This window comes from Chlamydomonas reinhardtii, chromosome 14 (genome assembly GCF_000002595.2).
Source record: "Chlamydomonas reinhardtii strain CC-503 cw92 mt+ chromosome 14, whole genome shotgun sequence".
NCBI lineage: Eukaryota > Viridiplantae > Chlorophyta > Chlorophyceae > Chlamydomonadales > Chlamydomonadaceae > Chlamydomonas > Chlamydomonas reinhardtii.
In genome coordinates this window covers 755,432-773,443 of record NC_057017.1, presented here as the reverse complement: position 1 = coordinate 773,443, position 18,012 = coordinate 755,432, and the positions used below count along the sequence as shown (strand labels likewise).

At 68.0% G+C, this 18,012-nt stretch overlaps 3 protein-coding genes across 3 annotated transcripts in view; all 3 read right to left on the bottom strand.

Moving 5' to 3' along the window:
* The window catches only part of CHLRE_14g612950v5 (uncharacterized protein), a 16,052-nt gene extending 9,004 nt beyond the window's left edge, over window positions 1-7,048 (bottom strand). Inside the window, exons 1-9 of the mRNA XM_043070027.1 lie at window positions 6,580-7,048; window positions 6,175-6,323; window positions 5,691-6,061; window positions 5,228-5,351; window positions 4,570-4,809; window positions 4,236-4,402; window positions 3,514-3,939; window positions 1,980-3,243; window positions 89-1,733 (exon numbers count right to left, since the gene is read on the bottom strand). Coding sequence (XP_042916700.1) covers window positions 89-1,733; window positions 1,980-3,243; window positions 3,514-3,939; window positions 4,236-4,402; window positions 4,570-4,809; window positions 5,228-5,351; window positions 5,691-6,061; window positions 6,175-6,323; window positions 6,580-6,937 — 4,744 coding nt within the window. The 5' untranslated portion in view covers window positions 6,938-7,048. The remainder of the gene's footprint in view (window positions 1-88; window positions 1,734-1,979; window positions 3,244-3,513; window positions 3,940-4,235; window positions 4,403-4,569; window positions 4,810-5,227; window positions 5,352-5,690; window positions 6,062-6,174; window positions 6,324-6,579) is intronic.
* Window positions 7,049-7,140: 92 nt separating this feature from the next.
* On the bottom strand, window positions 7,141-11,668 carry CHLRE_14g612900v5 (uncharacterized protein). The gene is made up of 5 exons (XM_043070026.1): window positions 11,476-11,668; window positions 10,734-11,299; window positions 8,647-10,608; window positions 8,418-8,528; window positions 7,141-8,302 (listed from the first exon to the last, which is right to left on the bottom strand). The coding sequence occupies exons 1-5, from the start codon at window positions 11,525-11,527 to the stop codon at window positions 8,180-8,182; spliced, it is 2,814 nt and encodes a 937-aa protein (XP_042916699.1). The 5' UTR covers window positions 11,528-11,668; the 3' UTR covers window positions 7,141-8,179.
* A 48-nt stretch (window positions 11,669-11,716) lies between these two features.
* CHLRE_14g612850v5 (uncharacterized protein) lies at window positions 11,717-17,908 on the bottom strand. The gene is made up of 8 exons (XM_043070025.1): window positions 17,436-17,908; window positions 17,067-17,170; window positions 16,113-16,559; window positions 15,267-15,761; window positions 14,552-14,929; window positions 13,840-14,228; window positions 13,301-13,427; window positions 11,717-13,106 (listed from the first exon to the last, which is right to left on the bottom strand). Exons 1-8 carry the CDS (start codon window positions 17,707-17,709, stop codon window positions 12,018-12,020), a joined length of 3,303 nt encoding a protein of 1,100 aa, XP_042916698.1. The 5' UTR covers window positions 17,710-17,908; the 3' UTR covers window positions 11,717-12,017.
* Window positions 17,909-18,012: the final 104 nt, after the last annotated feature.

Here is an 18,012-nt window from a genome sequence, read left to right as displayed (position 1 = left end):
CCACTAGCCGGCAGCTGGCCGGTCGTCGCAAAGCTCCGGCCCAAGCTACAACTTGCCGCCGCCGCCACCGCAGCCGCCGCCGCCGCACCGCCGCCGCCGCCGTCACTGCCGTAGGCACCACCGCTGCCGGTGCCGCCGCCGCCGCCCGCGCCCACCTGATCCGGCTCTTCGCTGGTCCCGGCAGGCGCGTGTGAGATCATCCAGCCCGCCACCTCGCCCAGCTGTGAGTGGGACTGCCCGTGGCCGCCGTGCTGCCCCGCCGATGTCGCCGCCGACGGCACCGAGCCCTGCTCCGCCGGCGCCAGCATGCCATGCAGGAACGCCATCGCGCCGGGGCCCGACGGCGGCGGCGCTATCGCACGCATGGAAGCTTGTAAAAGCGAGGAGGCGCCGCCGCCGCCACTGCCTGCGGCGCCGCCGCCACTGCCTGCGGCGCCGCTGCCACTGCCTGCGGCGCCGCCGCCACTGCCTGCGGCGGCGGCATGGGGTGCCGCATGCGGTGGCGGCTGCACCTGGTGGTTGGAGGCGGAGCGCTGCTGCGAGGCGGAAAGCGCGGGGGAGGCGTTGGACTGCATGGCTAGGTGCCAGTTGTGTGTGTTGCCGGTGGTGCTCAGGTGCTGCGAGTAGCTGCGGCACTGGCTCTGGCTCATGCTGAGCCCCGGTAAGGACGTCTGTGAGCCCACCTGCTCGTTGCCCGCGGCACACACGCTGCTGGTGGCGATGCCGCCGGCAGCGACGGCGGCGCCAGCGCCGCCGGCGGCCGCAATCGGATGGTTGAGACTGTGGGCTGTGGCCACGGCGCGATGGGCGCCTCGAGATAGTATGGACGGGGTGTGGCCCAGACCTGCGCTGCTGCCGATAGGGGGCGAGGTGGCGGCACCGCCAGCGCCCGCTGCGGGCGCGCCCCCGCTTGCACCCGCACCCGCTGCCGCGCCCGTCGCCGCGCCTTCCATGCTGGCGACGCTGCCGGTCGCGGCGTGGGCCGCTGGTTGGTGCTGCTGAGCGGCGTGTGGGGTCGTGGGTGCCATGTATTGATGCGCGGTGGTGCGCGAGTGGGCCCGCGACACGCCGCCCGCCGCCGCCAGCGCCATTGGGCCTTCTGGCATCGCTCCGAACAAGCCCCACGTCGTCTGCGCCAGCGCCGATGCGTCGCCTGCCGCCGACGCCGAGTACAGCTGCAGCGCGCTGCGCCGCCGGATGCGCGACATGCGAGATGCCGCCACTGCGCCGCCGCCGGCGGAGCCCAGAGAACCGATGCTGATGTCGGCGGCGCCGCCGCCAGGGCCGACGCCGAAAGCGACGGCGGCAGAGGCGACGCGCCCGCTGCCGCCGCCACCGCCGCCACTGTCGCCGCCGCCGCCGCCGCCGCTGGCAGCTGCTGCGGTGTACGCCGCCATGTCAGCCATGGAGCGGCCGCTGGGCAGTACGGCATAGGTGGCGGCGCGCCGCGGCGCGTGGGAGGAATCTGAGTTGGCCGAGGCGGCGCGCGGCGCGCCGGTGCTGCTGGCGTTTGCGGCGGCGGCGGCGGCGGCGCCGCCACCGCCTCGGCCGCGGAGGGCCGCCGCCGCCATCTGCAGCAGGCCGCTGTAGCTCGACTGCTTGGTGCCGGATGGCGCTGAGCCCACTGCCAGCGATTGCGCTTGAGGTTGCGCGTGAGAGATCGAGCGCGTGTGCGCGACGGTGCTGGAGGGGCTACGCACGGAAGCGACGTACTGCTCTGAGTTCAAGTTCCGCTGCAGCAAAACGGGGAAGCAACAAGAGGCGGTAGGGTGATTCGTGGTTGGTGAGCGACAAGGGAGCATACGCCGGAGCCCAACGCTGATTCGCCAGGCACAGGGGACACGCGCATGCACATAGCTCGGGCACAGCGCGCCAGGCCTTGGAGCACACCTGCACCCGCAGCCAACCCCAACCGATACGGCGGATACACAAAGCCTTTTCCGCTCCTCTCCTGGGCACAGCGTTTCAGCCGGACTCACCTGGATTGTCATGCTGCCACTCTGGCCGCCTGGGGGAGCCAAGAAGTTCCGCACCCGCGCCGGCCCCACCGCCGGCGCGACGCCGCTGCTGTTGCTGGCAGGCAGCGCCGCCCGCGCGCCCGAGCCCGCCCTGCCGGAGCTCAGGAGCGCCGCCGCCACCTCCGCCACGTCCTCGTCCTCGCTCTCCTGCTCCGCCTCCGCGCACTCGCCCTCAATCACGGCCAGCTCATCCGCGTCCACCTCCTCCTCACCGCCCTCCTCGCCGCCCTCCTCGCCGCCGCCCTCCTCGCCGCCCTCCTCACCGCCCTCCTCGCCGCCCTCGCCGCCTCCAGCTCCCCGCACAGTCAGACACACCGGCGCTACCTTGCGCGCCCTCGCCCGCAACGCGGTGCCCATCTGCAGCCCGCCAGTCGCCGCGGCCCCGTCGGCGCCCCCGGCGCCGCCGCCTCCGGCTGCCGCCGGCACCGATGCCGACGTTGCAGCACTGCCGCCGCCGCCGCCGCCAGGCGTGCCGGACCTGAGGCCGAACTGCGAGGCCGAGGCCCTCTCCACCTCGGGTGACTGCTCCGGCACCACCTGCAGCTGCCCACCCAGGAGGGACTTGCACGCAGGCACGGCGGGGGCCAAGCCACGGGCCAGCGGGCCGCCGTCCGCGGCGTTCGAGCTGCCGGCGGCGGCGGCGCCGCCGGCGGCGGCGGCGGAGGCAAGGCCCCCATACGCGAGCTGCAGGTGCGAGGTGGAGGCCTGGGCGCTGCCGCTGCCGCCAACGGGGCCGAGCTTGGAGCGGCTGCCGCTGGGGCTGTGGGCGAGGGACATGCCGAACGAACCCTCAAACACCTCGCCGCGCGAGGCCCGGTAGGACGAGGACGCCGGCGGCGGCCCGCCGCCGCCACCGCCGCCACCTCGCTGGCCTCCGCCTCCGCCTCCGCCGCCGCGCATGCTAAAGCTGCCACCGCCGCCGCCTCCACCGCCCGCCGTACTGCCGCCGGCCGCGCCAAACGCCATCACCGCCTGCGTGTTGAGCAGGTTGCATTCCTGCGTGAACAGACATTCAGCCCCCAGGCCGCCGCTGGCGCCGTAGCGCGCCCCGCCAGACATGCCGTTGCCAGTGGTGCCCGCCGCGGCGGCGCCGTCGGCGGCGGCGGCGCCGGCCCTGGCGGCCGGCACCAGGCTGCCTGGCACGGGGATGATGGCTTTCCACACGCCGCCTTGAACCATTGCTTCCAGCATGGACTCCAGCATGTCCCCAGGCGCGTAGCGGAACCTGCGGGCAGGAAGCAGAGCGGCCAGTCCCAAGTGTTTCGGTGCGCGGACGGAGGCTGCCATACGGGGTGTAACGCAAGGCAGCTAAGGAGCGCTGGCGTCGCTGCTGCTCCAACAACTCAGGGTGTGCCCGGACCGCTTTGCACCGCCATATGGGTCTGTGCACGTGTACTCCGCAGACGGTTCCGTGTCCAGGGCGAAGGCCGCCTCCACCCCACGCCCCTAGCCTCAGGTCCGCCCCTAGCCCCGCGCCCTTGCCCCCAGCACTCACAGCTGCTGCAGCACCGATGGCTCCTCCGCTGGCGGCCCGCCGCCTCCTCCCTCTCCGACCCCTCCACCCCCACCACCCGCCGCGGAGTACGTCGCCACCGCCAGAGACGACGACGGCGGCACCGCCGGGGCGCCGCCGGCCGCCAGGCCGCCCATGCCGCCGCCACTTCCGGCAAGCCCCTCCACGCCCGTCCCTGAGTCCTCCAGAGCCTGTGCCAGCGCATGCTTCGATGGCAGCGGCCCCGCGCCGTGGCCCCGCGTGCCGCGCTGCGTGCCGCGGCTGCTGAAGGGGTAGCCGCTGGGGCCGCCGCAGGACGCGCCGCCGTCAGCGACGGTGGTGCTGGCGGCGGTGGCGGCGGCGGCGGCGGCGGCGCGCTCGCGCAGCCGCTTGGCGTCGTCCCGCCGGTAGCCGTAGTAGGCGATGGATCTGTGGCGGTTGGTGGGTTAGTGGTTGGTCACGGCCATGCGGTCAATGTGTGGTGACTGCCCGCGCGTGCGTGTGAGTCCCTGCCTATGCCTCACCTCACCTCCCTTGGCAGCAGCCGCTCTCTCGGGCCCTTCTGCCCCAACCCTCCACCTCTCCCGGACCCCAGCCTCCTACCCAGTGCTCCCCCCCACCCGCACCCCTCCCCCCGCTTGATGTTCCGCAAGGTGGTCTACCGTCTACCACTTCCTTAACTAGTCATGAATGTAACCCCCCCCCCCCCCCGCCCTCACTCTCACCCGGCGTTCTGGTGCAGCACATCCCCCTTGAGGCTGAACAGCGTGATGACGGCGCTCATGCGACCCATCATTGTGTAATCGCGCTGCAGGTGCTGCAGGAAAGAACCCTGGTTCGAATCCGGGCTGAACTCCAGGATCACGCAGGGCACCACCTCGCCGCTGCCCTTCTGCGGGAGGCGGAGGGAACATGCAGGCGCGGGCGAGGGGGCGTGTGGGGGCGCGTGAGGGATTGCGAGGGCGGGCGGTTGTGATCGTGCGCTCTAGAGTTGCACCCACGAGCTGCGCACAGCCGCAACCCCATTCCCCACCAGTGTACCACCGCCCCCAGACGCACCTGGTACCCGCACGCGCGCATTGTGACCGGGACGAAGGGGAACACCTTCTGGTTGCTTGTGTTCACAAAGTGCGACACCGTGTGCAGGGTCAGGGCCGGCGCCGCCATGCCGCCACGGCGGCTGCCCTCGCCGGCGCCCACCAGTGACAGCTGGTCCCCTGGCGCGGCTCCGGCGCCGGCGGCTGCTGCTGCCGCGGCGGCGGGTGCCGGGTCCGCTTCCAGCAACTCGTCCAGCAATTCCTGTGAGGTCCGGGCGGACAAGGGGACACGTGTGGAAGCGGGTAAGCCGAAGGTAGCCTGACAGGACAGGGTAAGAGCAGGATCCCTCTCCCGCCATCTACTCCACTTCTCCAACACGCCTCCTACGGTCCTACACCTGGTCCCTCGCCGTCCCCTTCCCCCTCCCCCCTTGAACAGGGAATGGCGCATACACCCACCCACCCCCCTTCCTCCACCATTGCCCCCTATGCTGGCGCCAACCGCACAGTACTCGCTGTTCCCACTGGACGTCGGCACTTCATACTTGCCATATAATCAATCCGTCCTCCACATGAACGGCTCCCCCCTCCCCGCCCAGCTTCTCCTTGCAGCGCTGCTGTTTCCTTACGGGACTGGTTCAAAGTCCCCCTCCCCCTCCCCAAAACACACACGCCCCCACCTGCAGCAGCATGGCCAGCATGGCGTCCTGTTGCACCTGCGCCTCCATCACCAGCTGCAGCTGCCGGTCGCTGCGCACCTCGAACAGCTGGCGGGCCGCCGTGTTGGCGTGGGCCAGCACCGGCCTGCAGGTGTTGTGGTGAGGGGCATGATACATGGGGGGTTACATTGGGGGGGGGGGGGTTAGCGAGCCGTCCAAGATTGGGCAGCAGGGGCAGGGCAGGGGCAGAGGCCAAGGGCCGTTTGCTGTGGGTCCTGCCTGCCTTGCCGGGCCCGTACCAGATGCCCGTGCCGGCCGCGATGTACCAGTAACCACCCGCTTTGGATTTCGCACTTCACAGGGCAGCGTCCTCCTGTCCTTCCCCCATCCCCTCGTTCCCTGTTTCCCTCCTGCCCTCGTCCCCTGCTGCCCTCCTGACCTCCTCCCCTCCTGCCCTCCTCCCCTCCCCCAATCCCCCACCCACCTGGAAGCACAGGCCTGCATCATGTACATCCGCAGGCGCAGGTAGGCGGGCAGTGCCTCCAGGCTGCCCGTGCCACCCGTGCCGCCCGTGCCGGTGAGCCCCGCCGCGCCGCCGCTCTCCAGAAACACCCCCCCGGCTGCAGACGCATGTGCGCCGCCGCTAGCGCCACGCCCCAGCTGCTGCTGCTGCTGCTGCTGGTGCTGCTGCTGGCCGAAGCGGCCCGTGTTGTTGTGGGCGGCTGTGGTGGTGCGCAAGGTGGAGGCGAGGGCGGCGGCGAGCTGTGGCGCGGCCGCCAGCGCCTCGCCGGCTGCGGGGTCGACGTCAAACAGCAGTCCGGGCGGCACCGCCTCCAGGTCTTCCTCACACACCGCCTGCGAGGGTGCCGACATTCGAAGACCGGACGATGCATTATGTTCTTCATGTGGACTTGGGGAGCGTGCCGCAAGACGCCCTGGCCTCCCCCAAACCCAGGCGTGTGGCCCACCTGCAATAGCACCGCCGCGGCCGGCTTGCCGCAGCCCCGAAGCAGCTCCACCAGTTCCGTTTTGTCATATGCGCGGAAGGGGTGCCGCTGCGACTGCGAACCGTCCGCTGCGTCGGCGCCACCTGGCTTTTCGCCGTCACGGCTGCAGTCTGCGCAACAAAACCAGGGGCCTTTCCGCAAGGAGCACCATTTGCAGTACTACCAGAACATGCAACATTACAGTGCTACTTGTAATGCACGCAAGCGACGCCACGCCCGCGGTGCATGGCTAAGTCGCAACGCGGATCTCTGTCCCAGGGGTGCCAACAGCCCTACAAAGAATCTGAGTCGTGCCCTTGATTCCACCCCCTAATGTTGAATGCGCCTATCAAGGCGAAACGTGCCGCAGCATAGCCACACACTTACCCTTGAAGCTTGAGCAGCGAATATTGAGCGCCTCGCCAGACTTAAGCGGAAGCAGTGTATTTGCAGAGTGCAAGAGCGATTCCACCGCTGTAGTCGAGCCCTCGAGTGTTCTTACGCGCTCTGTAAGCGCCGCTATTAGACGCTTGGCTTCTCCCAAACTTGTGACTCCGTCCTCCTCTGTGACATTCACGCTAGCGCCAAACACAGTAGCTCCATTCGGGGCGGGCCCAGAAAACGGCCCGGTTCCGCCAGCGGGGACCGTCAGGACACTGCCTTTGCTTACATGCCGGGGTGTTAAACCTGAACCTTTTGATGCCTTAGGTTCAGAGCCCGCAAAGCAGCAAGCGATAAAAGACATGACGCCTTGCGCTACCCCCTCATAGCGCTGGCAGGCTCTACGGTAAATATTTTTATCTCATTGCCCATCTAGAGTAGTCGTCGAGTGCCCAAGTAGCGCTGCAGTGATAAAGTGGTGAGGTTGTAATTGTGCTTTATGCATGCGCAGCGCGCGCCATCGCTGGGTTTGTGTAGCTTAAATAAAGAAATGGTGGGAAATTAATGTAAAGAACACATTTACATCGATGATGATTTGCGACCGTGACTGAAGTAATGAAGCCGCCACAGGGTCAGACGCAACCAGTTTTGCAGCGCGCCCGTGACCGCTGCCTCGGTGCCAACCGCAGACCTTCGTGATGGAACATGGCAAGGGGCAGGAAAGCGTAGTCCCGATGTGTGTGGCTCCCACCCGTGCCCACATAAATGCGTAGCAAGAAGGGACAAGGCATTGTTGCGTCGTTCGCGCGCTGTTACTGTACCGACGGTAGCTGGCAGGTTGTGTCGATGTTTTGCTGACGCGCATTCCTCACGCTCCGGGCGCCCGGCCAAGGCGATAGCACCACACAGACTCAATGCGACGCCACACCGCGCGGATAGCATAGCCGATGCGCACCTGCAGGCAGTCGACCGCAGACCTTGTGACAGGAGGACTTTGGGGCGCAGGGTTAAGGGGTAAGGGCGGGGCGGGGGTAGAAGGGCGACGTGCAGCACACTGCATTGCGTGGCATCACTGCATCGGAACGCCAGTGCAGTCGTTGGCCCGGCCGGCGGCCGCGTCAGCCATCCCTGGTACTTTCACTGGACTCCTAAGCCAGGATTCCCGAGCACACTACTCAGCTTCGTCGAGTTGCGTCAGATGGCGTCGCCGTGCAGCGCTGCCAGGGGCCCAGGGCTCAGAATCATGTGGCGTCACGCACGGTCATGCCACTCGGACAGCCATACGAAGAATTCAAACTCGGCAGACAGAATGCACTGAGGCCTTGAACATGCATAATCGTACGATGCACTAACAAGGAGGTGGCTGCCTTATGGCAGGAAAAGGGCTGATCCCGGGTCGTTATTAACCCCGCCACCTTGACGCGGGCGCCTACTAAGCACACGCCTCTATGTTGGGGGCCTTTGGCATCCCCGCAAATCCGGACATGGCCGGTTGGGTGGGGTGCACAGTCCGTGCTAACCCGCAGCTAACAAACTAGTCACGTCACTCGCCGCCAATCAACACGTGCACCCTCAGCCCCACGCCCTGCTAGCGCCGTTCAGGCTCTCAGCCCGGCCCCGCCGCCGCCGGCGGCCATGGCGGCCGCTGCAGCTTGATTGGCCGCTCGAAGCCCATCAGCTTCAGCAGGAGGAGCACACGGATCACGTTGGCGGCGGAGACGTCGCGATTCTGTGGATGGGGAACGGGGAGGAAGAAGAGAGCGCACATGAGCTGTCTCAGCCGTCAACCTGTCAATCAATCCGTCCCCAGTGCCCAGCCGTCCCCGCACATGCACGGTCCTCACCCAGGTCGTCAAGCAGTCGTTGCAGACTTTGACCGACCAGGGCCGCTGCCCCTCCTTCAGCCCCCCAAGCCGCTTGATGGCCATCTCCTGACACCCGCAGTTGTAGCAGGTCTGCATGGTCGGGAGGGTGGGAGGGAGGGGGGCCACAATAGGGCTTCCGCTAAAGCCAGGCATGAACCCAGCGGCCCACCCACCCACCAGCAATTGCAATCCCACTCAACCCACCCACCTTGGAGGTCTTGTATTCATCGATGATGAACACATGCTTGGCGTAGCGCTCACGGAGCAGCTTGATGAGCCGCCCCGTCGGCGCGCGCCCGCCCCTGACGGAGATGGGGGAGCCGCCCTTCCCTCCCTGGAAGGCCCACGAACCCCACCCCACCACCACCTCCTCCTTGGGCCTGCCGCCTGTGAGCTGCTTGGCGACGCGGTGGAGCGCGCGGTCGCGCTGGATGAACGCAGCCCAGCGCTTTCGGCGGAAGGCGGAGAAGTGGTAGTGCCACAGCACGTGCACCGCGCCCCGGGGCCCCGCCTCTGCCTGCCCCGCCGCCTGCCCCGCCGCCTGCCCCGCCGCCTGCCCCGCCGCCTGCCCCGCCGCTTGCCCCGCCGCCTGCCCCGCCGCCTGCCCCGCAGCTTGCCCCGCCGCCTGCCCCGCCGCCTGCCCCGCCGCTTGCCCCGCCGCCTGCCCCGCCGCCTGCCCTGCCACCCCACTGGCGAAGAGGTAGCGCAGGCGCTCTTCAAACCGGGCCGCCGACGCGGTCGCCGCCGTGGGGATGCCGCCGATGTACGCCTGCAGGGCTGGCGCAAGCTGTGGGCGGTTTGGCTGGAGTCGTTCCAGGCCTGACATGTGCCGCCAGTGGCCCATGCTCATATGGAATCGGCCCCGCTTCTGGCGCCGCCGCCGCGCTGTCCTGGCTCGCGGCTGCCAGTGCTTAGATTGCTTCCGGCGGTGGCCCCCCGTACGCCCGCCCCCCTTGCGCCCGCCACCCTTGCGCCTGCGACGCGGCTCCGGCGGCAGCTGCCCAGGGAACAACTCCTCATCCAGCTGCTTGTCGTGCAGCTCGAGCAGGTAGCGCTGGGCAGGGCCGACACCCTCCCAAGCCCAGGGCCCTGGCTGGTACAGCGGAGACCGTGCTGCCATGAACCAATTCCGTCCCCCGCACGGGTCCACACCGATGATCTGCGTGGCCTTCATCTCCTCCAGGGTGCACAGCTCCCCCGCATCGGCGGGCGCGGTCGCCGGCTTCAAGTTGGCCAGCGGCTTGTTGTGTGCTTCTCGCGCCACGCTGCAGGCCACCCCGTCCGTGGTGATGTAATTGGCGAAGGGGGCGTTGCGGGAGGTCACACCCCCGAGCTGGAACAGGCCCCAGCCGACGGCGTTCAGCGTGGCAGACGACTGCATGCCCCCGCCGCCAAACGCGGCCTGGACAAACGAGGAGGGTGCCACGGCGCCCGCGCCTGCACCGGCGAAGACCTCGCCATGGCGCCTTGCCAGGGTGGGCAGCAGCCCAGGAAGGCGGGCCATGGACGTGTTGTCAAGGGGCACATAGATCGGCGCGAAGGAGGGGCTGGGGGTCAGCGTGAACGGACGTGCGCGATGCAGTTCCCGGCGCAAGGATGCAAGCCGCTGCGTGTCCTCTCGCGTCAACGGCTGCGCCTGCGTCAGTTGCTGCACCTGCGCCCCCAGCTGATCGCGGCGTGCCTCAAGGCCTGCGAGAATCTCCGCGGCCCATTCCATGTGCCGCGTGCTGGCCTTCTTGTACGTGGCCTGCGTCCCCTTGACCTCCCGCAGCAACAGCTCTGCGGCCCTTTTCGACGCACGCTGGGCGTTGACGTAGTCAACGAGGGCGGTCCAGGCTTGCGCGGCGGCGGCCCCGCCCGCAGGGCCGGCGCCATGTGCCGCCGCCGCAGCCGCCGCGCCCGCGGCTTGCGCGGCGGCGGCCCCGCCCGCAGGGCCGGCGCCATGTGCCGCCGCCGCAGCCGCCGCGCCCGCGGCTTGCGCGGCGGCGGCCCCGCCCGCAGGGCCGGCGCCATGTGCCGCCGCTGCAGCCGCCGCGCCCGCGGCTTGCGCGGCGGCGCCCTGGGCCCAACCCACCCACCAGCGCGGCTGCTCTAACTCGCCGTCGTAGAGCACGGCATGCGCCATGCTCCATGCCAGCTTGTCCAGCTTTTTGGTGGCTGGAGTACGGAGCTGCGGGACATGGAACGTGGGAAAGGAGAAAAACTTTTGTTAGTAAAGGCGCCGCTTCCTTCGGCCTCCGCCTGCCCCACCTCCGCCTGCCCCACCGCCGCCTGCCCCACCTCCGCCTGCCCCACCTCGCGAAGCTCGTCGTCGATGCGGCAGCGAAAGCTGCGCGCCAGCCAGGCTGCGAAGTTTGCGGCGTAGTGGTTCTTGACGTTGGTAAACACGCCCTTCGACAACGGCGGCAGGAAGGGAGTCAAGCCCGACCTGTTGACGCGAGCACCCGCGGCCTCCTCGTCGCGCGGGAAGTGCTCCTCGCAGACGTGCCGGAACAGGTCGTCCTCAGGATGCTGGTCCCGCTTGGACGGCCGGCCCCTTTTCCGGCCCTGCTCGGTGAGGTCACACACCGACACAGCGCAGATCGCCGCGTACATGTCGTCCTCCACCAGCTCCGTCTTCCGAAGCCGGCGACACGTTGCGCAGTGCGGCTGCAGGCCTTGACCTTCTCGCCGTGCGTCCTCGCACATGCGGACCGCTACCAGCCCTAGCAGGCACAGCGCCTCAAAGCGCAGCCTGGTGAGGGCCGCGACCAGGAAATCAAAGGCAGCGAGGCTTTCCTCGCGCGTGACCGCCTCGCCATCGGCTTCTATCTTCTCAGGCAGAAGTCCAGCTAGACCGCATTTGGTCGACGTTGTGTGGTCTGCGGGGAATAGTAAAGGAAAGCAGATGCGTGACCAGATGCCAAGCAACGCAAAGCCTCGACACGTTGTGCGCCCCTCTACCAGTCTTGCGACAGCTTGGCAGCATGCAGATTGCGAGCGGCTGCGGAGGGGCTGTGATGAGCGGACGGGCGCTGGCGGGTCATCGCTCCCCCACCTTTCTCCTCCTCCGCCTTCTCAGCTTCGTCTCGGCGCCGCTTCGGTGCCATGGCTGGTCCGAACGCGTCCACTGGGGGTTGCGCCCGGACCAGGAAGAAAGAGGCGTGAGAGCGAGCCGCTACAGAAATGGACAACGGTGACAGGCTCTTTATGACGGCTCGCCGTCTGCTGTGTCTTTGAAGCACATTAACGACGTACAGAAGTCATACTGCGCAAAGCCATGGCTTGCTTTTCGGGCAACCTCGCGAAAGTCAATTGTCCATGGACGTGCGAAGGCACTTCTCGCTCCGCCCGAATTTTCCCTGCCACCTATTTACATGCAATAGGCATTAACACATTACTTTGATGCACTAAAAAACGCCCACCCTGTAGCTCTAGCCGCAGCAGCTCAAAATGATTGCACATGCCCGCCTTACTACACCGTGCGGAGCACTGCCTAGAGTCTCCTGCAAGTTCGGCCGCTTCATCTTCACGACCTCACGCGCCCACCGTCAGTCCACACCGAGCCAATACAACTTAACCTGCTAAGCTGCTAGCCTGCTACGCACCGCGAGCGCCTCCTTGACCAGCCGCGCCACCTCCGTCGCCGCCGCGGCCGCCGCTGCCACCTTGTCCGCCGGCATCACCGAACGTCACCGTACCCAATATCTGCGCCCGCTCTGCCACTCGGTCAGCGGCGGCGCCGGATCGCGCCCGTGCCGCCGCCGCCGCCAGCGCCTCCACCACCTCCACCGCCTCCTCCGGCAGGTTGTTCTCCTCCTCTTCGTCTTCCTCCTCTTCATCCGCACCTTCGTCACGAGCTTCTTCCCTGTTTCCGCCCTCCTCTTCGTCGTCGTCTTCGTCTCCCTCGTCCGAGTCTGAGTTGGCACGAGCGTCGCCACCCGCATCCTCCTCCTCCGACGCCGCCGCTGCTGCCACATCGTCCTCTTCATCGTCTTCGCCATCGCCATCAGTTTCGCCGTTTCCGTCGTCACTGATCGCCACTCGGACGCGCAGCGGCTGAACCGCATGCAGCCCCTCGTGGCTGCCGCAGCCGTTGACGTTGGCCTCTGGCCCGGGCTGCGCGGCAGTGGCGCCCCCACTGCCGCCGCCGCCATCGTTGCCTCTACCATTGCCGCCGCCATGCCCATTGCTGATCACGCCGATGCGAGCGCCTTCGCCTGCACCTGCATACGCCGCCTCAGCGCTGCTGGCCCCTGCCCTGCTCTCGCGAGTGGCCGGCTCTGCTGACGTGGCTGCGGCTGCAAGCAGGGGCCCGGGCGCGGGAGTGGCAGCAGGCGCGGTTGCAGGCGCGGGTGCAGGGGCTAGGGCTGGGGCTGCCGTGCTTGCGGGTTGCCCGCCATCGGCCGCCTCGGCCCCACGGCCTGGCCCCTGGCTATACACCGCCTGGCAGCCCTCCCTCGCCCCACCGCCGCCGCCGCCGCCGCTGCCCCCGTCATGCCCTGCTCCTCCCACTGCCCCCGCGCCGCCCGCGCCCGCGCCGCCCACCCCTGCTCCTCGCACTGCCCCCGCGCCGCCCGCCCCCGCGCCGCCCACCCCAGCGCCGCTCGCCCCCGCGCCGGGCTTGACCTCCTGTCGTAGCTGCTGCGTCAGCCGCCGCCGCGCGTCCACTCGGTCACCCACCCACACCTGGCAATAGGTCAAGCGGCCAGGAAGCAGGCGCGCAACGTGGTGGCGCGGGCTGGCACACAGCGGCACACTGCGACACTGGGCTTTGCTGCCTTACCCTACTAATTTCACAGCGAGCAATGCGAACAACCCGCCTGCGCACCTGCCCCCCCTTATCTTTAGTTCCCACGGGATGGAGCAAGCGGCCCACCCACCTCGATCATGTGCCGCAGGTTGAGGTTGGGCGACAGGCGGTGTCGCTTGAGCGGCACGTGCGTCACGGGGTCGATGCGGCGGTGCTCCAGCCACTGCATGATGGCGGGCCGCTCGTACGTGACGCCGCTGCAGGAAGACGACAGGATGATGACAGGAGGGGGTTGCAGGAGGATGACAGGAGGGTCGTGCAGGAGGGTTGCAGAAGTAAAAAGGCGGAGGTAAAGCGGGTAAAGCGGGTGAAGCAGGCAAATGCGAATGGCAGCATAACGAGGGCCAATGTGGAAGGGGGGGGTAGTTCACTCCAAACCCAACTGCATCAAGACGCAGAACCAGGGGGGTTACCGTAATGTTCGGGGCCGGGATCGCGGGAGATTTGAAGGGTAACTGATGCGGTATTCGACTGGGAAGGTACGCTATTGCAGAGCAGCATGAGAAATAATTGGAGACCAGGATGCAGCGGGCGGGCTGAACGACGGGGCTGCAGGTGCTGTTCATCGGCACTTGTCTGTCACGAGCCACACTACGCTCAGCGCCGCACCTGCTGGCCTGCGCTGGCTCGCGCATGATGGCCTGTGTGATGGGGCACCTGAACGCCTCGGGCGCATTGGGCCAGTCGTCCAGCCAGGACGGCACGTCCAGTGCCGGAGGCCAGTGCACCGCAGCCGCCGCAGCCGCGGCCGCGGCGGCGGCCGCCGCCACCGCGTTCGGCGTGTTGTCGGCGGTGCCGCCGCGCCCGGGCGTGCCACCGCCGCCGCCGCCGCCGCCGCCGGCTCCGCCGCCGGCAGCCGCCACTGCCGCGGCGGCGGCGCGGTCCGCCTCCCGCACCGCGCGGCGCAGGGCTGCGTCCAGGGCGTCGCTGTCGATGCGGCGGCGGTCGCGGCGGCCCCGCGGCGTGTCGTCACCGTTGCCACCGACCAACTGCCGGGCCTGCACGTGTCGCGTGTCGTGTGGCATTGTTGCGTTGGGCTAGTTGTTAGCCCATACAAGAAGCACCAGGCGTCACAGCAGCAGAACGGCGTAAAGGCGCAACAACAATAGTGTGGCTGCACAGCAAAGTGACTTCGCGCCACCACGACTGACTGGTAGCCTGCCAAGCTGCACACGGCGAACGTGCAGCGCCATCTCTCCCCACCGCACACCCTACGGCACTCCTAGCGCACACCCTAGGGCCAAACCCCAGCACACCGCCTACGCGACCCCAGTGGCACAAACCCTAGCCCCATGTGCTCCCCCCCAGCCATTGCACCCACCACGCCCGGCATGGCCGCCACGCTCATGGCCGTGACCATGACCGCCGGCAGCAGCAGCAGGTGCAGCCACACCACTGCTGCCGCCGCGCCGTGCCCCAGCAGCGGCAGCCACGTGTTCAGCAGCCCAGTCACCAACACACTCGCCACACCGCTGGCCAGGTGCGCAGCCAACAGGCCAGAGAACCGATGCAGGCCCCAGCCGGCGCCGGAGCCGGTGCCGCCTCCGGCGGCGCCGCCGCGGCGGCTGGCGCCGCCGCCTCCGGCGGCGGCGGCTGGCGGCGTGGAGAATGCGGCTAGGATGGCTCGCCACTCGGCCAGTGTGCGGCAGGTTGCGATGACGCAGATGTAGAGCGCCATCCAGGGGTTGTCGGGAGCGACCTGGGGAGGAGGGGGAAGGAGGGGTCGGGGCCGGGGCGTCAGCGTGGCGTGGAGGCCAAGAGGTCACGTGTTCGCGCTTTGCTTCCGTGCACTTCCGTACGCCTGGTACCACATGTGCGAGGTCGGTACCCAGATGACCGGTCCGCTCCCGTTGCACGTGAAGCTGCTGATTACCCCATCGTTGGCACGAGCGCGAAGACATCTCCCGCATGCCGCATGCAGCCCCAACCCTGTGCCACCATGATGTCCGCCCCCCCCAAATTTAGACCACCCTTCCCCCGCCTTCACTTCTTAAATAAATAATCATGAATGTAAGCCCTCCCCCCGCCGGCCCCACCTGCAGTGCGTCCAGCGCCACCAGCACTGTGGGGCACAGCAGCCACAGAGCCCAGAAGCCCGGGCCGCTGCCCTGCGTGCCCACAGACCCCAAGTGCGCTAAACCGCCCACGCCGCCCACTCCACCGCCGCCACCAGCGGCTGCGCCGCCAGCCTGTCCGCCGCTACCGCTGCCGCCACTGCCACCGCTGCCCGCAACCCCGCCCGCTTCGCAGGCGCCGCCGCGCCAGCCCCAGCCGCCGGCTCCGCCGCCGCCCGCTAGCAGCCCTAGGCTGGCCTGCCCTCTGGGCATCCACGGACCCAGATGCCCCAGGCCCAAGCCTGCAAAGGCGCCGCCGCCGGCAGAGGCGCCGCCGCCGGCGCAGGCGCGGCGCCCGCTGCCGCTGGTGGCGGGGGCGGCGCCGCCGCCGTTGCGGCCCGCCGCCGCCGCCGCCAGCGCCTCGCTGTAGGCGGCGGCGCGGCCCAGCATGATACGTAGCTCGGCCGGCCGCCAGGGCTGCAGGTGCAGGCGTAGGCGCCGGTGCAAAGGGACAAGGGAAAGGGCAGAAGCAAGCTTGGGCATGTTGGGGACAGCAGAGGCGTTTGCCGTCAAGTCAGGCACATCTCAACTGTGTGCTAGTGTGAGAAACTCTGCGGGCGTCCGGTCGCCGACAGCTTCGGCCGCTTGACACATCCCCGCCCACCCCTATCGGGACCTATTTCGTTAAGCTCGAGCACGTAAGCACACCCAGGGCTAGAAGAATGGGTTGTGGCGAGAAACCAGCGACCCTCCATCCACGCGCCCGCCCTCCGCCTGTCCATCCCTCATGCCGCGCCTGCACCACCTCCCATCCCAAGTGCACCTCACCTCAAGCACCAACTCCCGGTGTAGCTGCTGCATGTGCCACTCGAGGGGCACAATGCGGGCAGCCGCAGGCGCCGCAGCCGCAGCCGCACCCACTTTGTGCCCAGGCTGCCCAGACGGCCCCAGGACCCCGCCGGAAGCCTCGCCTGCACCACCAGCGCCGCTGACTGCCATGCCACTCGCCTCCGCCGCTCCGGCTTCTTCCTCCGCCGCGCCACCATCGCCTGCCTCCTCTTCCTTGCCACCACCTCCGTCCGCACCACCACCTGCTGCCCCCACACCACCACCGCCGTGCTCCTCCTCCGCCGCCTCCGCCGCCTCCGCCGCGGCTGCTGCCGCCAGGCTGCGCCACAGCAGCGTGAGGCGCGGGAAGCACAGCAGCGAGGAGTACTCCAGCCCCAGCCGCTGATACACGCCGGCCAGGTAGGGCGCAATGAAGGGGTCGCCCACCTGGGGCGTTGGAAGGGAGGGAGTAGATGTGGTGGATTGCGTAGTCTAGGAAGGGTAGGAGCGGGGGTGGTTGTGGATACCAGCCCAAACTAAACCGAACCGGGGGGAGCGGTAGTCATATTACCGTATCAGCCAAGATGACTAAGGCCAAGAATCCCGAGAGCCACACGGCAGAAGGGAGGCAGGGTGTGGAGGTGGAAGGCGGCGTGAGCCTGTGCGTCATGCAAGTCTGCGCACGTACGTCGTTTGGTGTGGGTCGAGGCTGTTGAGGCAGCACTGCACTGGGGAGCCAGTCCCTCGCTTTCTGCTGATAGTGGTGCATCAGGCATGCCCGATGTCGCACAAATTCATTCACGCCCACGCAAGTTCCCGCGCGGAGCTCTTCCACGTATGCACTCTTCCTCGCTTCCACCCTCCCCCTCTCCCACCCGCTTTCCTACATGCTGCAAACAACCCTCGCCCTGCCCCCGGCCCAATGGTCACGAAGAAACAACCCCTCTCGCGCACCTGGCGCGTGTCTCGCTCCTTGGCCCTCCGCACCGCATTGAGCACGTGGCTGAGCAGCTCCTTGTGCACTAGGTAGGTGGTGTCGTAGGCGATGGTGGGTCGGCCTGCGTGTTGCCATGGACAGAGAGGGGAGAGGGGCAGAGAGGAGCGGCAGTGGGGCGATGCGGCGGGTTGGTAGGGATGAGCGGTGGAGCAGAAGCATGGGCGTGCCGGGGCAGAGTTTCACACGTGAGCGGAGAGCGCGAGGGAAGGTTAATTCAGACAGGAGGAGAAGGCAGGCTGGCTGCCAGGTGGCGTGCGTTGGCCCCGGTGCTGCCTGGCGTCAGGCTCGAGTAATCAGGCCAAAGCCGGCACAACTCCGCAGCATACCTTCAAGGGTGGACACGGCTGTTGCGGCGTAGGAGATGTGGCAGTATTGGGACTGCTGAGCCGTCCCGCCATCGCCCGTGTTGGGGGCTTCCGACCAGGCCTCCGACCCGTCGCCCGTGCCGTCTTCGCTGAGTGCTTGGTGAAAGGCAAAGAGCTCCGAGCAGGGCACGTCCGACGGGATGTAGAGAGGTATCCCAAGGTCAGTTGCGGTTGCGCTTCCGCCAGCTTTCGCCAAGACGAAGGCGGTCGCGAGCAAAAGCAGAATGGTCGCCATCCCAGAGTTCACTGCACCGCGGTCTGGCCGCACAGAACGCGGGGCCATACTACATCAATATGCTACGCGTGTTTGTAAAAGCGACACGTGTAACGGCACGGACCGCAAACGCCTTATTGTATTTACATGCTCGAAAGGTGAGCTGCGTGCCGCTATACAGGCTATCCTACCCCATATGCTTCTGATGGATATCTGGATGTTCGTGTGTTGTGCTGAGCGTGAGCGTTCCAAGAGCAGGCGAGTTTCCCCATGCTCCGGTGCCGTGACGCAACCGCTGCTCTGCGGCTCGCACCACGCCCTTGG